This window comes from Haliaeetus leucocephalus, unplaced genomic scaffold (assembly GCF_000737465.1).
Source record: "Haliaeetus leucocephalus isolate CR32 unplaced genomic scaffold, Haliaeetus_leucocephalus-4.0 Scaffold155, whole genome shotgun sequence".
Classification (NCBI taxonomy): domain Eukaryota; kingdom Metazoa; phylum Chordata; class Aves; order Accipitriformes; family Accipitridae; genus Haliaeetus; species Haliaeetus leucocephalus.
This window is the reverse complement of record NW_010972591.1, coordinates 7,528-28,326: the sequence shown is the minus strand read 5'-3', so window position 1 is coordinate 28,326 and position 20,799 is coordinate 7,528. Positions and strand designations below refer to the sequence as shown.

Below are 20,799 nucleotides of genomic sequence, written 5' to 3'. Positions count from 1 at the left end.
AATAAAATACTTGTAGCAGCCCCAGCTGCAACAGGGAGTGCAGCAATATGAAGAGATGAACATTTACGTGCAATGTAAGAAGCAAATCCTCCAGTGGAGGAATAAGTCCATCAGCACGTGGAAGGTGTATGTATGTAATATGGCTTGCAGAACTAGATCCCATGAGAAGCTGACTGGCTTTTGCATGATCCTATTTGAGGGTACTCAGCACTTAAGTGTGGGAACCATGGAGCCCTCAGAGCGCATCTTGCAGATTTAGGTCCTTAATGCAATATAAAACATATTTGCTCCACTTAGTGACCTGGGAGCTTGCTTTGGCTTAGTTTCCTCCCCCCCCAGGCATTTGCTGTTAAGTTAATTAAGCATTTAAAAAGAAGTGTCTCTCACTTTCCAGAGACTCCACATAAATACTACTCTGTCTTCTTCTAAGGGCCAGATTTTCTGCAAGGGTAAATCAATACAGTTTTACTGATTGAGGATCTGGCCTTAAAAAGTCTATCCAGTGCATTAAAACCAGCACAGCATGACATATGCCTTGGCAGTAGAACAATTCTCCAGATTAATATTTGAGGGAAATTTGGCAGTAAAATAAAAAAAAGTTCTATGTTGAAACGTTGCCATTTCTTTAATCAGTGCTGACCACCACAGCTTCTCCTCTTGTGAACTGTACAGTTATGGCTGGAGTTTCACTGTCATTCTCCTCGAGCTTTAGTGCAGCGTTGTCCAAGCCAGTGCTGCCGGGCTGTGGCAAGGCAGTGGGTTCTGCTGTCCGAGTTGGAGTGGAGCAATACAAGATGAAGCCCACCATGATGATAACGAAGGACAGGATGTAAAGACCTGAAAACTGGCAGAGGAAAGAAAGAGATGCATCAAGTCTTATCTGATGTAAAAACAGTCAATGCTGCCTTGTTTTAAGAATGTGAAAGCCACCCTTCCTTTTTAAAATTATTTTAATGAGGATATCACCACAATCTGTATTCAGGTCTGAAAATCAAAATTCAACAGCTCCATTCACTGACAGACTCAGGCTGCTGGCTGGTTTTCTCTGCATCTCATCCTCAACACTGTTGGACAGGGAGTTTCCTTAGGTCTACATACAAGAATCTTAACAGAGAGAACAAATGGCTTTAAACATGGTGATACTGAAGGATAGCTGTTTACACATGTGAATGCTGAAACACTGTACCCCTAAGAGAATTTTGTTTCAGCACAGCCAAATATTTCAGGTCCTGGCAAGAGAGGAATCTCTCCGTCCTACTGCAAGTCACCAGAGCAGCTGGTTCTCTGCACAGCTCTCTTAACCATCTGCAAGGCTAGATAAATGTTATTACTGGACCAAAACCAGTTTGCTCTCTACACCCAGCAAGTCCTTGAAGAGAGGGAGACTGGGGCTCCTTTTACAAGATCAGCATTTGTGCTCTGTTAAGAGAGGTGTGAGGTAAGAGTATGAACTGCTGAGGTACATCAGGCATTTGATTCACTATCATTCACTTGCCTGTTAAAAGTCCAACAATTGCCGAGAGTCATCCACCTTGACAGAAAAATAAATGCTTACTTCATAACACCAGATTCAATAATACAAAGTGTTCAAGTTATCCACAGCCAGGAACACTTTTTCAGCAGACTTGTTAAAATCCTCCACACCGCTTTTGCCAAACCACACTGATTAAACAGTAGGATGAAGGACATAGCACATCCTACATCCCACTGTCAATACTTCCTAACCTCCCAAGCGCTTCCTTAGATGTCCTTGAAAAATATGTTCTAGTTTATCAAGCAGCAGAGCTGGATGAAATGAATGGTAGGACCTGGACAGTGTACTCTGATCCAAAAAAGACTGAGGCATCTACAATTAAGGCACTGCAATTCCTAGCTGGCAGTCACTTGGCTTGGAAACCCTTGGACAGCACCATGCAAAAGGAAAAGCAGACTGAAACACAGTGGCCTTGCGATACTTGCCCTCCCTCCTCACCTTGCAGGCTGTCTGCCTGGAGGAGCTTGGACTCAAGAGTTCACTCTGCACAGGAGGAAGCACCAGGCTCTGAAGGTGTCCTGATGGAGGTGGCAGCAGTGCCCGTGGTCCTACCCCGACTGACCCACTCCCATCAAATGGGCAGAGCTTGGGTCTGTACCAAGGCACTGGCAAGACTTCCCTGGAGCACAGCCTAAGGCCATGAGCGAACATGTGCTCATATGCAAGGATGTGCGAGACTGGGTATTCACAGTAACTGCCAGACCCCCTCTCGCAGTGTGTACAAGGCAGTAGATGTCTCTAACGCGGCTCAGAATTAATTCCTCCGTGAGTGGATACACAGTCACCGAACCAGGATGCCAAAGCTGTTGCAGTGTAGCTGTGATTCAAGGCCTGCCTATGTGTTTGCAGCTATTGACACAGGTGAACCTTAACCATGCTGCTCCAACAGGCCTATGCTCTTTCTCTCTCTTTTGTTTTTTTCCCCTTTCTTCATTTTTGGGAGGGCTCAGTGGTCTCTTCCTGGTTTTTTTTTCCCTTTTTTTTTTTTTTTCATTTCAAATATTGCAGCAACTTCATTGCTTTAGACACTGATTTCAGTTGTACCTGTGCAGCTTATAATCTCATCCTCACTATCAAGCCTAAAGACTACTTTAAATGTTACTGGAGCACTGTAACTCCATCTAGTGTCTGTATTTGCAGTATACTTCCCTCCATAGGAGCTTATACAACAAAAGCATTTGGAGACCTTTTTTAATATCTTTTGAGGGATCACAGGTATCTATATAACGAGCTCATTAGGAACAACCACAGCAAAGATTCATTATGGAGTAAAAGAAAAAAAAAAAGAGCTCATCAAAACAGGTATGCAAAATTCACATTTCACCTTAAACAGACATGGTTGGGGCTGAAAAGTTGAGTGCATTAGCAAAACACCGTGCACAAGTCAAAACCTTATAAATTCCTGGGCCCGGTCCCTGCTGTAGCTGCTGTATGTTTGTGCTGTTCCTGTTTCAGAGCAGGCTCAGAGCACAGCAATTCAGAGCTCTCCATGGCGCTCTCCACTCTGCAGCCCAGCCAAACCTTCAGTGGCTTGCTGTGAAATATTATCTGGTAATGGGGAATAGAGAGTGATTCCTTGCATTTTTGTTTGTAGATTCCTGTGTCCAGGAGGCTTTTTAATCCGGGAAATGTCCTGCCTGGTTTCTTTGCCCCATAGGTAAAGAAACTATATGGTTAACTTGCTAATAAGATTATCTACTGCCAAGTATTATGTTAGAAGCTGTGTCAAAATCAGGCACTCTCACTTCTTGATTCCTAAGCTATCTCAGATCCTCTGATTACAAAAGATGCGGCATTATTATTGCTACCCTATTTGCTACTTCATTGTTTCTAACCATAGATGCAAGTTCCTATTTTAATAAATATCTGAAATTCTCTCATAATACCACCCCAACATCTTTTCTTATTAATTTTTCCTTTTTGCTACCAGAATATCCCACAGTTAGTAATTAAGGGATGATCTGCTCTCAGAAAAACCTCTCCCCAAAATAAGCTAAAAATCCTGAAGAATAAAAGTTTATTATATCTCTTCCAAAGCTCTTGCTTACTTCTTCCTCTTTACTATTATGAATATAAATTTATAATCACTTCTTGAGTTAATTTACCTGGGTCCCAAAATACATGTTTGAAAGTGACTTAGAAAGGATTTTTTTAATTGTTAGGATGTAAGTATGGTTCACTTCCTACATTCATTTTTAATGGAAGCTTTCTAGCTTGGAGCAAATTTTGGAACCCAAAACAGGAAGGAAAGCTGAGCTAAGAGACTATTTAAAAGGAAAAATCTAGCTGCTGTCAGACCTTACCATTACCAGACCTCCGTGCTGTAAAATAAATTGGCCTTCCTTTTCAGAAACAAATCTGACCTAAAAGCTTCTGGCTCTTCATAATGCTGAAGAGAAAGCAACCACATGGAATAATATGAATTAAGTTCTTAAGCAAAGTTCACAATCTTCTCACTAAGCCCTTCCAGTCACCAAGCGACTGACTCAATTACTCCAATTGCTATAGTGAACTAGGTTCCCACGAATGATTCTGGATGAAAAGCATAGGGTGGAATGAAATCTTTTTAGCACTGTAATTTAGCTTGAATAGACACTACCAAAAATATTTTACAGCTCAATAAAAGTAACTGCCTTTTGGAGAGCACAGAATAATAATACATTTATGTGCATTTTTTTTTTCAGTTCCTTTAGTCTCTCCTTAGCAGTAGCACTGAGAGAGTTTGATTCTTATCCCAAGATGTTGGTAATGAACAGATTAAATTTCTAAAAGAAAATATTAATTTCTGGAAATCAAGCCAAACTGCTCCTCTCTCAGACACCAAATGCCTTTCAGGACAGGGAGATTCAAACCTTCTCTTTGGACACTTGGAGAGATGAACCAGATCTAACATACAGTTCCACATAGGGCTCACGGCAAGAACTCTACCATTTGAACACCTCGGGAAATTATTTACTATCTCTTAACATTAACTCGTAACGTATTCCATCAAGCGTGAAATCGTTTGAAAATCGCTATCTGCCTAATGGTGCAATGCTACGTAATTAACTAAGTATGACTCCTCCTGACTGACATCTGCCAACGATGAACGATACAAGCTGCAGAAAAGTACAAGTGCAAACGACTGTTCAGAGGCTTTTAAGAACATTACGCTTTACTGACAATTTTGGAGTAAAAACGTAACTGAAATTACAGTGAAAGAATGAAGATACGTACCTTATAGAAAAAGAGGAAAAGCCCAAAGAACAGACTGTAGAGATCCGCAGTCAGAATACCCAGGTTGACTGAGGTTGCGCTGGTAACTTTAATCACTACTGGCATGAAGCTATACAGCCCAAACATACACAGGGCAAAGACTGTGAACAGTAATGCTGTAAAACAAGATGACAATTTACTCCTAAGTCATGGAATAATGACTTTAAAGAACACCAATATTCTTCAGATGCTTTAAAACTATGCATTTTTAACTTTTAGGATAAGGTGTCCAAAAAGATATGGGAGTGTAAATTTAAGAAAAACATGGAAGAAATACTTCTTTTCCAAGACTACTCTGTATTGCAAAAATTACTGTATCTATACAAGAAAGTTCTTATTCTTTCCTAGTTTAACCTAAGAGCTCACTGAAGAAATTTAGAGTCACATTTCTTAATAACACACAGTTCTGTTGAGGTCAAAATGTGTTACAAAATCCATTTTTCCAGTATTTTATTTAGGAAGGACAACAGAAAAATATTCTTGAGATGTTCCAACACCAAACACATCTGTAATTAAACAGGATTAATTTTTACTTATTTCAATTTATTTTGAAAAATTATTTCATGTTATATGTAAAAAAAACCAACTGAGCTCAAAGGTTTTAATGTTCAATCCTGCAAATCTTATCTCTTTGCTGAGCTGCAAAGTTTGCAGAAAATAAATTTGTGACAATATGATATGAATGCTGCTTCCAGATATCCAGAGAAAGAAAATGAAAACCCCAGCATTCAAAGTCTAAATTATTATTTTCCAGTGTTCTGTAAAAATGCACATCATTTTGTCATACACATACCAATTTTCCAGTTCCACTGAATTCTCATTATCTCCCTATGTTCCACAATGGCTCTAGAGTTAGAGAAAAGTTATAATACAGTAAAAAAGAAAAAAAATCATATTCAAATAGAAAAATAATTATCAAAAGATTTAGGAAATATTTTTATTTATAATCCCTTAATTTTTTGTTTGAAATTTTATTGAATGACACTAACTCCAACATCTAACAAGCATGAAAAAAAATTTCAAAATTATTTAATTCTTATGCTACTTCCCAGGCTTTTTCATCCTTTTTTATCAGTTTTACTTGATATACCATTCAAGGAAATTATTAACTGTAATGATGAGAAATGAGGGACATAAAATTGATTAGACAGACTTAAGTGCACATCGTCTCTTACTCTAATGTGGTTATTTATAAGAGTATACATGGCTTCATTTTAAACTGAAGTTTAATATGGAAGACCTCCTGCTAACAATTATCTCCTAAACTTTTCCACAGAGAAAACCCATTAAGAAACACATTCTTGTGAACACTCCTCAGTATACTGAGTGTCCTTGTGAAGATCAACAAAATCAAAAATACAGCCAAGTATCATATGTGTTCAATGCAGGATTTCACTTTAGAATTGCTGTAATAAGATTAGTACAAATACAAAGGATATAAAACGATGCTGATCATCAACAAAAATAAAATTCAAGTGGAGGGACTCCCATATAGGCCAAATGCAGATGTAACACAGAATTAATTTAATAACAACAACATCATTTCATGGTAGACAAGCAATCATCTGTAGAAATTCTTAATTAGTTTTAAAATAAATATTAGATCCTTACAGCTGTAGACCGCTGATAATAGTCCCAAACAAGCCCACCATTCCTAGAAACTCCACTCTGCTCAGATTTTTCACAATGTACTCCTCACTCACATTAGAAATGGCATACAAAGAAGCACCAAGAAGCACTAAGACATCTCCAATCACCACGTCACTACCTGTACAGAAATATTAATCCACAATAAGGGTAATGCTGCAAACACTTTTTAACTTTCCTTAAAAAGACAAGCAAATTTATCTCTAACATGTCTACCTTCCAGGGTAAGGGGAAAGGAAACATCTCCTGCGTGTACAGACAAGTGGCTTGGTGTCTGAGCACGGACTCTGCTACCTGCTCACCTCACCCTGGAATGAGCTAAACCTGGCATTTAAATCCCATCCTGACCAAGCCAGTGCTGTATAGCCTGGTCTAATTCTACTTCTGCTGACCTTAGGCACTGCAGGGACCTGAGAAAACTCTCAGCTAGAGAAGCTCTCCACCTTTCTGAATATTGCCCCTGCTTTTGCAGTCAGGCCTGATTCAAGTCTTGCTAAAATCAGACTATTGATTTCAGCAGGACCTGGACTCAGCTTCAGGTTTACGACAGGTCTTAAGTGGGCACTGCAGACGGGTGGTACCATGTGTCCTGCTACGATTTATTTATACTGTGCAAATGGGACTCCCTCCAATACAATCACTCGTCAAGTAAATGCCATTATGCATCAGCTAAATAGCAAGAGGATTGCTGTTGTTTAAATCCTTGAATTGATTTAAAATTTCATTCCCTGAGCCAGTTGGCAATCAGTAAAAAAATATGTCTAAAATATGAGGGTAAGCTGTAGTAAGGACACACAGGTCAGCAAATAAAGCACAACTGTCTTAAAGCCTTGGGGAAAGGTTTTTCTCTCTCAGGACTGAGATACTTGTACCACACAACATTAAAGCTAAACCTCAGTTTGTCTTGTCTTACCTACAGCAAGGCCCCAAAATAACACCAAACAGGCTTATCCCTAGGCTGCCTGATGAAGGCAATGCCCTGAAATTTACCTTGCTGCATACCCCCTGGGTCTGAAAATTCAAAATTCTTACTCAAAGTAAGATCGCTATGATACAGGTTGATTTAGGTATCTGCCATAGAGAAGACGAGACCTGCCCTTATCTGCACCCAGCTGGATCCTGGTCCGCAGAGCCCAGCCTCTCTCCCAGAGGTCCCAGGAATCCCAGCATCCTGCTCATGTCTCCTCTTGCTCTCCCATAGTAAGCCTCTGCTTTCCAGGCTGTGACCTGTGGGCCTTGGGGATATGTGGAGCATTTCTGTTGGGTCTGCCAAAGATAACTCAGAGAAGTCAGCTGCTGCTGAGTAACTTTTTATTTGCTACTTGTGCTTATAGAAAACTGCAAATCAGAGAAGTCTGGCTGCCAGCAGGCTGATATCATGTACGCAAGACAAGGTTTGCAGGGAGAGGCAGTACCTTTTATTAGACCATCTCACATAATTAGTAAAAGCGAACAAGCTTTCAAGAATGAGGGCTTTCATCAGGTCTGATGAACAGCAGCAAAATTTAAGCTTAATTTAAGCTTTAGTGTTTCTCTTTTAAGGTGGAAGAACTAATCCAAACCTACAAGCAAAGAAATTCGACAGCTCCCTCCAAAATCAGCATCTCCTCAGCCACTATCTTCTTGGACAAGAAATACAAATAGCAGCATGTCTTCTCCTCTTCTCTTTTAAAATAAAACTACATCCACTCCCCCTGCATTTGCTCCTCCTACTCCTTTACAAGTTAGCCCACCATGGGAACCATCTCTCCGCTCTTCCCCCCCACAATACAAGACTCCTTACCTTCACTGTCCTGCCTCCCTGCCAAAATGTCCGCACCCACCATTGTTCCTACACCCAGCAAACAGACGGCAACAGCAAGAAAATGGATCAGCCTGTATCTTGCACGGAGAATGAACCATGACAAAGCCATCAGCACAGGAATCCCGAAACAGTCCAGCAGCTGTGTGTACAGAGAAATAGTTTGCATTAGAAACCCACCCCAAATCTGGATTGCACTATCCTGAAAGCGAATGTACAGGATCTTACTTTCCATCACTGTCAGATGTTATTGAAAGCCACAAAGCAACCCCAGCAGATTCATTTAAAAAGGGGGTCAGACCCACATTTTACCATGAAAAGAATTTTGCAAGTGAAGGAGGAACTGGGGTGGGGGTCCACTCTCTCCTGATAGGAAAGCACTGATCCAGAAACTCTTCTAATGATAGACCTAATCAATCTTTGCAGCTTTACAAATGAATGCTAGGATGTCGCTCTGAAATCGTGTTGCTCCCCATGACACCAATGCAAGGAGGTGGTTCACCGATGTTTCCTTTTCTCCCCAGCAGGTTTCGTCTAGGTTGTCTTTTCACTCCTCAAATCTCTAGAATTTAGGGCTCCATGTACACAAAATAAAAATCTGGAACTACTGAAGGATACAAGTAATCTGATTTTACATTGAAGTGATTAGGACAAGAATCTGACCTTGCAGTTTTGGTTTCGATTTTTGGTACGTGTGCTGGAAGCCATGGGCAAAATCGGTAGAAGGAAGACAGGAAGGGAAGAACAGCTTTCCTGAAGTCACCTTCCCAATCTTCCAGCTTCCCACAAAAGCACATACAAGCCACCAGTGCTTTTTCATTACTCTGATAGAGCTGACTCTCGACTGATCAGAAGTAGGTAACCCACTCTAATTCACCCATGCCCCAGCAGCAGGGCATACAAGGCAGCTGGAGTTTCAAAGCACTTCAGATGTGTTTGCAGACACTGCCCTGAGCAGACTGAACAGCTATGGTTCAAGGATGCCTGCACTCCATAACAAGCAGTGACACTGACTTCTTTCCTTTATTATCCCCTCTGTGTATGTTCCTAAAATCCTACGTCTCTCTGCCTTGCTGCTAGACTCGCCCATCTTCCACCCATTCTCCTTTATTACAGAAAATATCAAGACTGAACTGTGTACTTAATACAGAAAAATATGCCACAGCATAAGATGGGCATAATGTTCTAGAATAATCAAATAATACCAAGAACATTGAGCTAATCATAATTGGTTTAATATTTAATTGAACAAAACATACTTTATTTCTGAATTTGTCTGGAGGAAAAAAGGGTGTATTTTCTGACCTGCCTTGGTAGAGTGCCGTTAAACTGTGTAAGGGAACGGTCTACAGCAGAACTTACAGTCAGCCTTCCAAAGACTGCTCACAAATTACTCTCAAATGTCAGCCCTTAAATCTTGGCCCTCTTGAAGTCCCTACAAATTGTTAGGTCCACGTCAATAGGACTGGGCCATAATCATTACAATCAAGACAAGAGCCCTTAGTCCTTAATGTTCATTGCCAACCTCTGCCTGCCTAAGTGCACCACTGCAGTCGTCTTCTGTGCTGGCTTCCGTTAGTTCAGCTGTTGTCCCCAAGGGTTTTAACCAAACTCGTAAGACTTTTATGATACGTCTGGTTTTATTTGTTCATAACTGCATATATTAAAGTCTTACAAGCATAGCATGAAGGGAAGTTATTACAGATTAAATCCATCTATTTGTCTTTGCTCCTTGGATTGCCTCCAGCTTGTCCAGTCTGTAAAGCTCAAAAGCACTTGTATGTACTGTATTATGAGACACTGCAACCACACAAGTCCTAATAAGTGATACCACATATTCCAATACAACTTTGCTCTACTGAAAAATATCATGCTGCAAGTTTCTATCTAGTCATAGGCCTTTTTCTCTATCTTACCTTTTCTTTCTTCTCTATTCTTACCTCAAGAAAAAACCTTCTAACATTTCCTCCAAATTTGACTGTTTTGATTAGTATCAAACAACAAGAAATACTGCAAACATTAGAAAGCAAAATGTATACCTCCCTGGTAGTAGACATCTCTTCTACTAATAAGTAAGCTTTCACTTCCCCATTAACTGAGATGTTACCACATAGCTTTCCAACCTCCAAGCAGTTTTTCAACCCAAACAGAAAGAGTGGAAGAAAAACCCTTTAAAAAAAATTTCTTAATTAGGATGTAAAGGGAGTAGTACATAATGAGCCAGAAGCTCTTTCAGGAACGCCAGATGGGGAATTGCTTCATCCAGACCAATAACATACTGTACAGCTCCAGCATCCTGGTTAGAGGACTTGCAGCCAGGACACACAGGCACCAAATGATGAAGAACACGCTCTGGTAATCTGTTGCAGGAGACAATTATACTCAACTACAGTCAGAAGAAATCTGATTTCCAACTCCTGGATCTTGGCTTCCCTTCATCTACTATGTTACAGAGCTCTTTGGTGGAAAATGCTCTCTTCTGTACAGGATCAAGATCAAAGAGGTGCAAAGCAGATGTAATACTGCAATGAATTGTATCAATGGAACCATTTAAAAGAATAAAGTGTATTTATTCAAGTTTTATGACATTCACAGCAGTACTGCAGTGCTGATTACTACTGCCAGTAGAGCCTCAGCAAACTCTCATCTTATTCAATTCTAGCCTGTATTTTACAAGGGAAAAAAAACCAAAACAACAAAACCCGGTGATTTGATTTACAAATGTTTTGACTCAAGCCAGGCTTTGGCCACACTGTTTATAGGAGGTTTTAAAGGCAGGGCGAGTAAATTATTAATTAATATATGGTTAATAAATTATCATAGACTATTGGAGGTCATTGGTTCGCTTATAATTGCCAGCTCCACACAGCTTTCTGAGTAAGAAAGCTCAACAGCTCATCCTGCTCGCTACCCTGCAAGGCTTCCTTAGGGCAACCTCCAGCTGAGCCCCAGGGGCTCATCCTGCATTTTCTCCTGTTGAGGTTAACACTCTTCCATCAGCTGCTATTCTGTCAATAGCCTCCTATAAAATGCCTCCACTTAAATTATCTACAGAGCAAATGCTAATTGTGCCCACTAGCATGTTAACAACATGAAACCACAGCTATGCTGCTTTTTTTTTTTTTTTGCCATGACATATGTGGTCAAACAACAGCACAGTCAAGTCCTGCCACAAGACAGAAGGACACCAGCAGCAAGAAGTCTCCATGGCATTGCCTCAGCCACAGCCAAACAGAAGGAGTTCAGTTGTGAACCAAAGTCTTTTTCTTTGTTTACAGAGAAATGAGAGCTGCCATCCCAATGTTATCTCCTTAAAAATCTCCCAACCCTTTCCATGCAAAGCTGGTATTTGATAAGTAAAGGAAAATCAGTTCTGTTCTTGTGTTCATGAGTGAGAAAATACATGGAAGTTCCCTACTGAGCTGAGAAAACTTATCTTTGAAGAAAAGTTCCATAGGGTTGAGCTGAAGTTCCAGCCAGCCAGCATTTCAACAGTGATTACCCTGTATTCAGGAAGGTGCCATATACTCCTGCGTTGCTTTTATGCTCCCTGGGCATCGACTCACAGCCAGTACTGCAGACAAGCCATCAGGCTGGGTGCTCCGAACCACAGGTTCTGATGTAGCTGCAGAACTGCTTGCTACTGACAGACAGCAAATGCCTTGCACTAGAGCAAATCACAGGCTTTTTTCTTTGTCCTGTATCTCATTTCTGACAGTGGTGAGAAACTGGTGACTTCAGAGAATGTGCAAGAAACCTTACGACAACAGGCAGTTACAACAAATTCACAATTACTGAACTGACACAAAGCAGCATCAGTCTGAAGGTTACCACACCGAAAAAAGGTTCAGCAAATGCTTGAGTTTGGCAACCGGACAGGACAACCTACTCTATCTATTCTTTCTTAATTTCTATGAAAGAAATCATGGGAATAGCTTTACTACTTCTGAGAACTTGGATTAAAGTCCTGGCTTTTTCAGCTGCAAAGTATATGATCAAACAGTGTCTCAGTTATCAGCTTAACATGATCCTGAGACTGAAATGTCTCTTAAAGCTTTGATTTCTTAGGCATTTATTTGTAAGGAAATTAATGGCCCAATGAGTCATAGCACATAAGTATGAAGTGAAATGTAACAATAATAATCCAACAGACACATGTTACTAGTTTTTAAGTAGCAAAGAAAAGTTACTGCAGTTCTCTAAAGGGAGCCCAGACCACAGGATTTTATTGCTTTACAGGTAATTCTTTTAAATATTAACCCTGGTTAGGTTGACTCCTAAACACTCCTTTCCAACTAACAGCCAATTTTGTACAGTACGTTATTTTTCTATTCAGGTAAGTGGGGCCATGACCCCAGCCACAGATCCAGTGGCACAGGCTGGCACAGCCCCAGATACACTCCCTCCTTGCTTCTGCATCATGTCCCTCCTTGTTCCAGCAGCAGCTGTGGAGCCACACAGCGAGCTAACTCGGGCCTGACACCACTTGCCAACAGTCCAGCAAAAGGCAGGGTTTACTCTGAATTTACTCAGTGCCCTGAGCCAGTTTGCTCATGGGATTTGGCCATGCAAGGTCAGGAGCATACAGCTGGAAGCAGGAAGAAGGTACCAACCTTCCAGCCACTTATGTCTGTGTAGGGTGACAAAGAAACCCCAGCCCTAGCCCTCCTGCTCGTAGAGCTATTTCAGAACCCAAGATTTATCCTAGTGCAACGACGCAGCACCAAGCACTGATGTTGCACAGGACGTCTACTGTCACTTCAGGAGCCTGGCACGCTGACCTCCCTTCCATCTCTTCCAGAGAGGGGCCTGAACTGAAGCGCCACATCCAAAAGCCAAAGGGCTGGTCCCTCACTGCCTGGTCAGCAACACCAGCTAACTATCAGTATGTCCTCACATGTGGGGTTACACCTCGCAATGCCTCCCACAGCTTCTAGGACTAGGCAAGAGATCTACCTTGCTCTCATCAGCAAGAACCTGTGCTGTGTGAGTGTTACCTGGTCGTAAATCTTCACATCAGGAGAAAAACCCTGAGTGGCTATCAGCAAACTTGTAGAAGTGCTTTCTATCAAAATAATTAGAGTTCAACTCAAGAGCTGGCACTGGGTAATACCAGCCAATTTTCTCTGCTTCCTGGAAATGTTATTCATGAGGCAGGATGCTCTTCCCTGTACTGCAGGGAGAAAATAAATATCAGAAAGTTTTTTCAGGCTTAAATAGCTTCCATGTCTGTCCTATGAATCTCATTTTAGAAACTGGTCCAAAACTGCAATGAAAGCAACAGTTCAAAAAGAGAGACCGGTTCTTACCTGCACACTTGTGAGGGTCGTGTATTGGTAGGCTTTTACAATCATGTAATTGGCTTCAACATCAGCCAGTCCCAAAAAAATATACTTCCACCACCTCTGTTTCAAAATTTGCCAAAGACTGTCACTGCCTGTTTAGAAGAAAGCAGCAATCAATATGTGTTTCTTTCCAACCAAAAGTTGCATAGAATGTTGTTGTATGCTTTTTAGAAGCATAAATAATACTGAGATGTTCAATTTCAGTTGCCCCTGCTCAAGAAAGATACAATAGCAGCAAAATGCAGCCTGAGAGGAGACAATGCAAATGGTGAAAGGCACAGAAATTCTTCCACATGAGGGAAAAAAACCACAAGACCAGAGTTGTTTAAAGAGTAAATTAATAAGTATAGGACAACTACTAAATGGCCTCTGGTAAAGAAGCGTGTTACAACAAAGCCTATTTTCCCTAATATAACATAGGACTTGAAACCAAACAGCACATAATTTTAAACAGATATGAAATGAAATCAAATTAAATGCATATTTAACCTGCAAAATTCATTTCCATGTGTTATTACAAAGCAGGAATTTCAGCAGGAACTTTAAAAAACTAGGATGAGTATTGAGTTCTTTAGTTTCAAAATCTGAAAGGGAAATGTAGACAAGAAAAAAAAAAATTATGAACCAGAATCTCCCATCCCATATTTCACATACCAGTCCTAAATGCCAGCATTGTTGTATAAACTAGAAGCAGCAAAGAATAGTTGATAAAACTTTGAAACATTGGAGTATTCACTTGGTATTGTTCTGCTAGATACTGGCTTGTAACAGCAGTCCCACAGATAAACAAGGAGAGCATCTGGCCCAGAATTATTGTTTTCAGAATATGCCTGTGAATATAAAAGAGAACACAGTAAGCTTTGAATTAAACTTTCAAGGTTTTAAAAAAATATTTGCTAGTTGTTCAGGGAAAATGCCATTTTTTAGATTGACACTATTCTTTTTCTACTCCCTATCAATGTTGTTCTGATTTACCGGTAAGCAGGGTTTTGTCTACACAGATCTAGCCTAAGCTCATGACAGCCATATAAGAAGTGAGGCCAGTTCAAACCGCCAGTGATGGAGACTGCAATAATTTGCAAGGATCTTCAAGCAGCTCACCCGGGCAGGCTCAAACCAATGGCAGGATCTATTCTCATCAAGAGAGGTTTTGTTACACATGGCCTGAGTTAAATCCTTCATCCTCCACTGAATCCCATGTTGACTTTGGTCAACAGAAATCTGCAATGTGGAGATAAGGCATGACTGCCTTCAGGCCGTTCTGAGAGCTGAGTCTTTGAAAGTGAGCTGAGACCCTAAGCTGAGCAGTGCTGAGGAAATACAAACAGCCCGGGTTGGAAGGACCTCAAAAGATCATCTGGTCCAACCTTTCATGGGAAAGGGAGCCTGGATGAGATTACCTAGCATCCTGTCCAGTCACATCTCTAAAACCTCCACCAATGGGAACTCCACCACATCCCTGGGGAGGTTGTTCCAGTGATTGATTGTTCTCATTGTAAAAAAATGCTTTCTTAAAATATGAATTGTTATAATTAATACTTATTGTGGATTTTTTTTCTGCTATATTCCATCATACACTGCTGTAATTGAGGATGGAGTTAAAAACACATTTTGGCCAAAGATCATGTTAGCATTTACAACTCCTTTTAAGTCCAACCCACAGCTGGGCAGGGCAGGTAGGGAAGCTCATGCTCTTTTAGTAGCAATTCTTCCCTTAATAGAAAGTGAACCATTCCAGAGGCTCCTAGACAAACAGGGATACACATAGATTGCTGTGTATCTTTTGGCTTGCTGTTTTCCCTGCCAGTGGAGCTATGCAGATTTGTACCACCCCAGTCTCTGCCTGCATAGTCACAATATGCAGTGAGAAGCGCTCAGTGCTGTGCTGTCTGTAGAGGTCTGCAAAGTTCATGTCTAAGTTGTTTACTCTGAAGACTAATGATGAGAATTTAACTGTCTGCACAACTGATTCATTTGTTCCTACTCAAAGTAATCAAGCAAGAGAAGAAACAACCCCATTAGGATTCTGCACCTGCCCCGTGCCCACATCTCTCCCTGATGATTTCTGGCAGGGCATGCACATGCCATGCACACCATGTGACAGTAACACTGGTTGTTTTCCCAACGTGGGTGACTTCAATGTAGTAAATACCAGCTCACCTAGCTATGCTGTGCAATCCAGCTGTCAGGCAATGAGAAAGGTGTGTTCAAGCTAAAGCCAACTACAATCATACAGTCCATCTCTCCTTTTGGAAGGGAGACATCTCCTTTGCACAGATTCTAATTCAGCTGCATGAATCTCATTTTCAATTCAGCCTGACACCAAAGCTCTTCTGACTTTAAAAATGCTGCTAGGCACATTTTTCTCTCCAAGTCCATTTTGATGAGACAGCAGATCTCTGTGAAGTCCAGCCATGCTGCACTTCTAAGAGATTCACGCCCCACATATTGCTACAGCTTGTCTTGCCAATCGCAGCAATGGTGCATATCCACACTTTAAGTATTCATAGATCATGTGACAATCTTGTAAGGTCCTATCCAGCCTCACGTGAATAACTCACTCTGGTGCATGAAAGAATGAACATTCTCATTTCTAGCATTTTGAATGCTGAAGTAAGCAACAGAGACTGTATTTCAGCTAGAAATTTATCATGGCTACTTTATAGCACAGCATTAACTATAAATAGTGCTGTAAAATACATACATGTCTTGCATAAATACATACATAATATATAAACACATACATGTATTTTTTATATATATGTATTTGTATGCAAAAAAAAAACAAAATAAAAACCAAACTTTGAAGCTACCTCACTTCTATTATATTGAGCTTCTATTTATTCTGGTCAAAGATTTGATTGCACTATTTGGTGAACAAATCAGCAATGACCATGACAAGTTCTGGCTGATTATTCTGACTGATGCAGAAATGTCTTTTTACATTCATCTAAAGAATTAATTTCATCAGGTGCTGTTAAGAAGATTTAACATACGTTAGCTAAAATTTCAGGGATGAGTCTACCCCCTCCCTCAAACAAGCATGAACGATGGTTCCAGCTCACCCTTTGCCTGCCCTGTGAACTCTGGCTCCTTTGCAGGAGGCAAGACCACAGAAGATCCATTGAAATGTCAAGGAAGAAATAATGTGGTAAACAACACATGAAAAACGTGGTTCCAGGGATTTAAAAAATACATATATACATTTTATTATTCAAATAAAGAGTTTCTTGCTCCAAACTAGCAGAAAATATTTCTTCTTTACCCTCAGTGCAGGAGGCACAGAGCAAGCCTTTAGCTTGCTAAAGGACTTGGACTAAACTCACCCTGTGCTTGGACTAGCTGGGACGAGGGTGTGGAAGTGGGGATCATACCTGAGCAGAGGTGTGACTGGGCAGAACTGCTGCAATTTTACAGGAGCAAAGCTGTGAAGCCTGCGTAGTCCACAAAATGAATTGTGCTCATCAATACGTTACCAGGAAAGGTTAAAGCTGCCTTGGTCAGCAGAAGCCCTGCTCTCCTGGATGCAGACTCCCCTTCACCCATCTCCTAGGTGGTGGGTGCCACAGACGGGCAGAAGCACAGGCAATAAATACTACTCCACAAGCATCTAGCTTGTTTAACACGGACTTCTGTGGGGGTAAGGTTTTAAACATTTTCCTCCAGGACATGGTATGCAAGGGGTAGCTTTGCTTCTCCTGAACTACAGCACCCTCTCTATAGGGGAGGCCTGGACTCTACATGCCCAGTGTTTTGGCAAACTGGATAGTCACCGTGTTCCAGCGAGAGGGTAAAAGAGGGAAAATCTACTGCCATTCAAATTTGCTAACAATTGATCAGCTTCAACCATCGTTTATTAAAAACAAGAAAGACCCAACTGCCCTCTTGCAGTGGAATAACTCCACTAAGCCAATCCTCAGCTTTTCTAATAACTAACTTTCTCCAGTTTAAAGTACCTAGGGAATTATCTCCTTGCATTTTTGCATATGGGAAGAGACGCAGGTTCAGAATCTACAGAACTGTTTGCTTAGTGGTTATTACACCAGCAACCATTGCTATTTAGTTAATGTATGTCTCGGCAGTCCTGCAGCATTTACTTCTACAGTACCAAAGTCATCTGATAAGGCAAGCAGGCTTCATCCTGCCTCATTCCTCATTTTTCTCTATTTTAATTCAGTGATTTTTTTCTTCCCTGAAGAGATTCAAAACGCTAAGATCAAAACAGCCACATAAAGACATTGTTCACTGACAGTGGAAGGCTGCCTTCAAAAAATGTCTTCTGTGAAACCAAAAACACCACATTTCTAGCAACTTTCTCAGCTGTGTGTAAAATAACACCCTTTTGCCTTGACACACACACACACCACCCCCCAACACCAGGTGAGAGCCTCAGCAGGAAGCAGCAATGGTTTCCCCTCACACCATTTGCCAAGGTGTCAAAATGAATTTCTTCAAATTGCGAAGGTGACGCTGTGTTCCTGCACTGGGATCAAGGCAGCAAGACAGCAGTTTGAACAAAGTAAGATGACCCTCATTAAATATGGGCTCAGGAGCCTTATTATTTCAGTGCCCACTAAAGTCCCACAGCAAATTTTAAAAAGAGTGTTTGACCCTCTGTAAAACTTGAGAGCAAACTTTAAATCCTATTGGTTTCATTTTGCAAGACAATTTCTTATAAGAAAAATACTTCGAAGACATAAGTTTCCTTTCATTCTGGTATTGACAGGAGTATTGATGACAATAATTTCCTTATTAATAATTTATCATCATTTTTTGAAATATATTAACTTTTCTGTGCCAGAACTTGATTCTGTCTGCTTTTTTTTTTTTTTAATGCATTGGTAAGGAGTAAATCACTTTGGACTCTCAGATGACATAAGGTAACTGGTCTGAAATGGCCTTTTAGTTCTACAGTTTGGGGGTTTTTTTGTTGTTTTTTACTGCTTGGTGGTTGGCTGCCAAGAAATTACTCCTCCTCACCCTTCAGCCGCCATATCTTAGCTAGCTTTATCTCTGGCTATGAGCAAAACTAGGAGTCATTTGGGGATTTTTTAGAACATGAAAGTTTGCCACAAATTGGTCTAAAGCTAATGCTGAACAACGTGCGGCTCTTGACAACATGAGAAAGTCAGGCTGGCTTTCTTCTGCATTTCGCATGGAGCCAAAGAAAAATACTCCTAGATATTAAAATACAATCAGAGTCTCTATCTGAGGAAGTCAAAGAAAGTCTAATAAGCCCACAGTTAACAATTTTATTGGCTATTAGTTTAATAAACCCTATAATTTTAATGTGATTTTAAAAATGAAAATAAATATAGCTTTTCAAAAATTAAATTTGTGCCACCAGTTAAACACTAACAGGCAAAGCCTGGCAACACTCTTCACAAAGAATTTACTTGCACTTCAGCTTTAACAATTAATCCTTCCTGAATGGGGGATGGGGGGAAGAAGAGACCATTTCATTTGAATAATCTCACATTTTCATGCAAGTAGTTAAAGGAAAATGCAGCTTCAGACTGAAGCCATATTCCAACATGATTAGCAGATAGCTCAGGACAGGAAACCAATATTTTTAAGAACTAACATTTTTAGAAGTTAGTGTTTCAATCTTCTGCTTTGAAACTGAGTTCAATCTAATTTGTAAAAGGTAAGAAACAGAAAAGACTTGTTTTGTTTCAAGAATCAGAAAGCATACCTTCTACTGCTTTCACCCCCCCCAAAAAAAAAAAAAAATCTAGCTTATTACATACAAGTATTAAACCTTCCAATGATTCAGAAAGGCCTCTAACAAAACTGAAGTGGCTGAGCCTCTAGCCACCTGGGGAAAAAAAAAAAAAAAGAAGGAAAAAAAACCCCCATCAATTCAGTATCTCAGACAACACTTTGCTAAAGTCAGTGAGAGCTCTTTATTTTCTTTCAAGTACCACCAACAGATTCATTTAGTATAGCCCTCTGGCAACATTTTGGCAAAACTACTAGCACAGGTGAGGCTACTGAACAGTTCAACAAGTTCCCATCTTGTCTTTTTGGGCATTCCTGACAGGCAGGAGGAATGAAAAGATAAAAACTTATATCCAAGAGAAAAGCAGGCTTTGGCCTCTGGAATAAGACTCTGCTTGGCCAGCACACACCTCCACACAGTCCAGTCACCAGACTCCGGCTTACGAGAGCGAGGCTGGCAGGACAGCCAGCACCTCCTGTTTGTCAGCCAAGGATATCTGATGCAATAGTTATTAGAGACCAAACCTGGAGCCCCCAAAAAGCCTTTTAAACAGGGATTTTTTTTTTTTCCCTCAGATGGAAACCAAAGCTGTGAATGAACAGTAGCTCTTGCAGGCTGGAAGTCAAAGGAGGTAGTTCTGCTCTCACAAAAGGCAGTGCTTCGCAAGTACCAGCTTTGGGACGCATGCGATGCCTGCACAACTTGGCAGAATTTTTTTTCCTCAAGTTTTCCATGCTTAACCAGTGCTCGCATTTTAAGTTATATACTTCAACGGGTCTCTGTCCTAAGCTGATTCAAGGAAGGAGGGAAAGGGGATATTGGTCATTCTGGACTCCACACCTCATCTCAGCTATTTTGTTCTGTTATCTTCTCTGCCCCCCATGACCTGTTCCTCACGACAATGTTGATAAAAGAGTACAGAACAGACAGAAGTACAGAAAGATAGGAAATAGATAAAAATAGAGGAAAAAATAGGAAAACAGGAAAGTATTAAGCCAGAATTACTAAAAAAATCAAGTGTGTGCATATGTGAGATCACGCTCTCAGTTTAACAAAATCAAATACTTCACTCGCTAATTCTACACTTAGCTGGAGTGACTTCACATTCTCGCACAACAGCAGTTACGGGCTGCAGCCCGGCTGTGCTTCCACAGCAGCCCGGCTATCAGAACACCCTCTCCCCGCAGCCCTCCACCAGCGGAAGCCAAAACTCCGCCGCCTGCCGCCCGCACCCCGCCGGCCTCACCCCTGCCAGGGCGACGGCCTGTAAAGGCTCGCCCGAAGGTCCAAAGCCGTGCTCAGCCCCACGCCCCGCTCCCAGCGGCGACCCCGTGCCCGCACCCGGGCGTCCTCCGCGGCCGGTGCCCCACGGCGGCGCTGGCTCCGGGCAGAGCATCACCCAGCTTCTCCCGGCGGCACAGATAAGCCACCGCATCCTCGCCGCCTTATCGGCCGAGGACACAAAGACTGTTTCCCCCTTCCTTCCCTACCTCCC

The 20,799-nt window shown here is 41.1% G+C and overlaps 1 protein-coding gene across 1 annotated transcript; it reads right to left on the bottom strand.

The window, feature by feature from the left end:
* Nucleotides 1-526: 526 nt before the first annotated feature.
* SLC35F2 (solute carrier family 35, member F2) lies at nucleotides 527-14,412 on the bottom strand (the record flags this gene model as incomplete). The annotated part of the gene is made up of 7 exons (XM_010562125.1): nucleotides 527-844; nucleotides 4,751-4,905; nucleotides 5,583-5,635; nucleotides 6,401-6,557; nucleotides 8,220-8,379; nucleotides 13,547-13,674; nucleotides 14,237-14,412. Coding segments are annotated over 7 exons (1,048 nt in total), but the record flags the coding sequence as incomplete, so codon positions are not given.
* Between the last annotated feature and the right edge of the window lie 6,387 nt (nucleotides 14,413-20,799).